This window comes from Taudactylus pleione, unplaced genomic scaffold, assembly GCF_031769625.1.
Source record: "Taudactylus pleione unplaced genomic scaffold, aTauple2 ptg000483l, whole genome shotgun sequence".
Lineage (NCBI taxonomy): Eukaryota > Metazoa > Chordata > Amphibia > Anura > Myobatrachidae > Taudactylus > Taudactylus pleione.
The window spans coordinates 1,249,845-1,254,227 of record NW_028284885.1 but is presented as its reverse complement, the minus strand read 5'-3'; the positions used below and the strand labels follow the sequence as shown (position 1 = coordinate 1,254,227).

General features: G+C 41.6%; 1 protein-coding gene across 1 annotated transcript; it reads right to left on the bottom strand.

The window, feature by feature from the left end:
• Positions 1 to 370: 370 nt before the first annotated feature.
• Positions 371 to 4,019, bottom strand: LOC148502789 (uncharacterized). Its single transcript, XM_088449351.1, has one exon. The coding sequence runs from the start codon at positions 3,990 to 3,992 to the stop codon at positions 2,634 to 2,636; it is 1,359 nt and encodes a 452-aa protein (XP_088305477.1). The 5' UTR covers positions 3,993 to 4,019; the 3' UTR covers positions 371 to 2,633.
• Between the last annotated feature and the right edge of the window lie 364 nt (positions 4,020 to 4,383).

Below are 4,383 nucleotides of genomic sequence, written 5' to 3'. Positions count from 1 at the left end.
TTGGGATTAAGTTCATTGTCGTGGCAAAGAGGGACTTTGCAATTAATTGCAATTCATCTGATCGCTCTTAATAACATCCTGGAGTATATGCAAATTGCCATCATAAAAACTGAAGCAGCACACTCTGTAAAAAACAATACTTGTTATTCTCAAAACTTTTGGCCATGGCTGTACATGTAGAATGGCACTCTCGGGTAAAATACAGCAGCTGTCTGGGTGCCTTCCTTATAAAAGCATGATAGAGGTGATGTCTATATAATTATAATAGACCAGGTGGCACGCCTCCGGACTTTGTGAAAAGAAAATATGGTTTATTAAGCTGACGTTTCAAGGCCCATTGGCTTTTTCATCAGGGTGCAACCAGTGAAAATAAGGGTAAAAACATACCTTAAGTGTTGTCCAATAGGTGACCCAGTGAGTGTCCGTCTCGTGCCGCTGCCCACGTTATGCAACAAGCGCAACGATTACAACCGGGGTTTATTATTGGACATGTGGCTTGGGTTTTTGCAATAGAGGACCAATGTTAGTGAAATCATGTTAGTGCGCTTCTCGCGTGGGTACTTGGAAACTGGATCTACATTTAATCATCCAAATATGGGAAAATAAAAATCCAACACACTCTTATGCCGCGTATCCACTACGCGATGTTACTGAGCGATTGTATTACGACATCGTAATCGTGCAGTTGCTCCATAATCGTGCACTATTATGTCGGAAACGACCAGCGATGCGCGCTCCCGCTGGTCGTTTTCGACGTCGATCATCTGCTGAACATGCTGGTCAATCTGCCGATAACGACAGATTGCCCATGTTCAGAGATGAGTCATGTACCTACACTGATTGATGTCGTAATCGTACTGTCGTGCCGGTATCTGCTAGTGGATATGCGGCTTTACTTGTACAAGCAAGTTTGTCGTCTACCTCATCACATCTCCATGCGGACTCAGCTATGTTGGACAAACAATGAGAATGTTCAAAGAACGAATGGCCACCCATCGTTCATCCATCAAGTGGGCACTAGCCGGAAGGGAATCCGAACCGATGGCCCGGTATTTTAAAGTGAATAATCACCAATTATCTTCTCTGCATTACAAAATCATTGACTACGTTTCCCCTTTAAGTAGGGGAAGATATAGAGTTAAAAAACTCTTACAGAGTCCAAATGGATTTTTCCCTTGGACACTATATAACCAAGGGGTTTAAATTAAATAATGTCATGGCATGCTTTTGTGTGATATTAATTTTCATTGCTGTGAACGCCTTTGTACTGTATTTTGGCACGTATTCTTTTATTCACACCATTTGGGTGACCTGGTACTAGTTGAAATATGTTATGATAGAATTATTATCTATATAATAGGTCCATTATCATCTGTTGATACTATAGCTACAATATATATAAATATATCTATGTAGATTTTATGATCACTTATTAAGTCTTAGTTGGGTATGCTATTGGACAACACATGTACTTAAGGTATATTTTTACCCTTATTTCACTTTTTGCACCCTGATGAAAAGGCCAACGGGTCTTGAAACGTCAGCATAATAAACCACCTCTTTGTTTTTAATTATTGAATGAGGGGAGAGTGGGAGGAGCATCAGCGGTTGCAGGGACTGATTGGATGAGAGACCACTGTACCTGCAGTTTTTGGCAAACATAAGGATTTTCCCTATATAACATTCTGGTGTGGCTTTATATAAGGCAAGGCTTCAAGAATTGCTGTACACAGTACTGTGGCACTAATGGAGAAAATAATTGAATTTTCTCCGTTAACCTGTTCCTGCATAGCTGGGATTCTTAAATCAAGTTTCCGCATGATTTAAATAAAATGTGCTTGTTATATAGACCCTTTTGTTACAAGCCAACTTTTGGTAGTGCCAGTAATAGGAGCTGATTCCAGGGCAACCATTGCCTTTTGTTATATATAATAACATTGACTTGTTATTTTAAATCACAAAATATCTGTTTGGGCGATTTTTTTTTTCTTAAGTGCACAACTCACTTCTGTAAGTGTGTATTAAGAATATTGTCCTGATAATAATGGGGTATTTCTATCCTTAAAACAAGTCCTTACATGGATAACCTGTTAATTAAATTTTCATAAGTCAGCGTTGGGAGATTTCTTTATACGTACTACAAATAGGACAGCTCAAATATAATATAATGTCCCCAACTGGGTACAAAATCTTTATAATTTCCAAAGAAGTATTTTGCAGCCAAACATTTAGAACATTTTGCAGCTGAAGCCGAACTGTGGATTAAAAACAATGACAGATTTTCATTTTACTACTTATATGATGCACGTTATAGAGAACGGGCAGCTCTCCAGCTGTTATGGAACTGTAAGTCCCAGCATTACTGACCAACTCGGGAAGGAAAACAGAAGGTATGGTGCCTTAGTACAAATAGTATTATGGAAATCTGACAGTAAATGTGACTCGTTCATAGGAATTAATATCATAACTTTATAAAGCCAAATAAATTGTACAAATTTTATCATGTAAAAATACTTATTGGATCTCCCAGCTGAAATAAGTTTGGGGGGGGGGAGTAGTTAAAAGAAAATTTGAAAAGTAATAATTCCGAAATAATAAATATATCTGTAGCTATAGAATATTCCACATCATGGTTATTTAAGTCTCCCAGTTTCCTGTAAGTATTTCATCACATTTGGTATATCAATCCCTTTAAACGCAGGATTTGAAGCAGCAAATTTCTCCAAAAAGCTGCTGACCTCGGAGGCCTCCATATTTTTGATGTTGCTGAAGAAGATCTGTGTGGCGTCATTATCCACAGCTTCCGATTCTAGGCTGGAGCTGTCAGCACACCGTAACACAGAAGGAACTGGTTTATCCAGAGTCTCCGGATTATAACCGCCGCACTCTGCAACAGCGCTAGATGCACGTACTTGAGCCAGATGACTGCTGGACGGTGTTTCCTGCGCTGCTGCATTTGCTTCCTCTTTCTGAAACTTCATCAGCGATTCAGTACAATTCTGAATTATGACTTTAACGAACGTGGCGTCCTCGTTGTTTTGTATCTCAAAGTCTCTCATGTAAGCCAAATATTCATCAGTGTGTTGAAATGGTAGACATTTTGTACTCTCCAATAGGTCCCTGATTGCTTTGCGTCGCTGTTGCAGTGCCGTCTCCGGTAACGCTTTTTGAGAAGAGGGTGGGTCTCTGCTTAAATCCTGGTGACTGGGTTTTAAAGTGTCCTTTTCTCTTCTGTGGAGATCACTGTCCCTTCTGGAGCGGTCTCTCTTTCGGGAAGGAGGAGAGCCCCTGTTTAAATCCTGGCGATTGGGTTTTAAAAAGTCAGTTTCCCTTCTGGGGGGATCACTGTACCTTCCGAGGTGGTCTTTTTTTTGGGAAGGGGGAGAGCCTCTGTTTAAATCCTGGCGATTGGGTTTTAAAGAGTCCGTTTCTCTTCTGGGGAGATCACTGTCCCTGCTGGGAGGGTCTGTTTTGGCAATTTTGTCCGGCGGTGAGCCTAGCATTGGGCCCTCAGTGGCAGTTTGTGTGATTTTTTTTCTCCCGTGCCGACGGAAAATCTCTGATGCGCACGAACTCAATGTCTTTCTCAACGTTTTTCCAGCAAGTTCCAGACCTTTTGTTCTGGAAGGCAGCAGCTCAGGGTGGTGAGCGTCCAGATATTTCTTTATGTGATCTGATGCAGTTATATGGGTGAAAATAGATTTTCTGTCAGCTTCTATATCACAGAGGTGACACCTGTACATGTAGTCCCCCATATTTATTAACTGCACTTCCAAGATGTACTGCAAGCCCAGCAATGGCTCGTCCCTCGCATAGGTGTCCAGGAAGTGCTGGAGACTTTTTGTGTGTGGGAGCATTTCAGGACAGTTAAGTCTCAGGACATTTTCGTGCTTACTCCCTATGACGTGAAAGCACAGGTCTAAGGCTGAAGTAGTCTTAACATTGCAATGTGCGCAGACATATTCCCGGAGCTCTTTTTTATTCTCCGACATGACCGAACCGTGCTGTTATCGTGTTGATTCGTCAAACGTGTGGTGGTGTCACTTCCGGAATCGGGCTATGTAGTGGGGTGTAGACTCCAGCGGCTTCAGAGTAAGTAATGCGCAGGCGCCTTAGCCGTACGGAGATGGCGCACGCTGGTGAATACCAGACTCTGATGCAGATTGCGTAACACCAGACACTGATCTGATGCAGAGCGCAGGGGATTACGTAACACCAGACACTGATGCAGAGCAGAGTGTGTGCAGTGCACTTTGCTTATCTGCTTATTGTGGTGACGGTGATGGGTCAGAAATGGGGAGAATAATTGTTTTATACTCGAAAAGCAGATTTGCCGTCACACACAGATATATTTTATACTTTAATTAAAAGATTATCCAGATG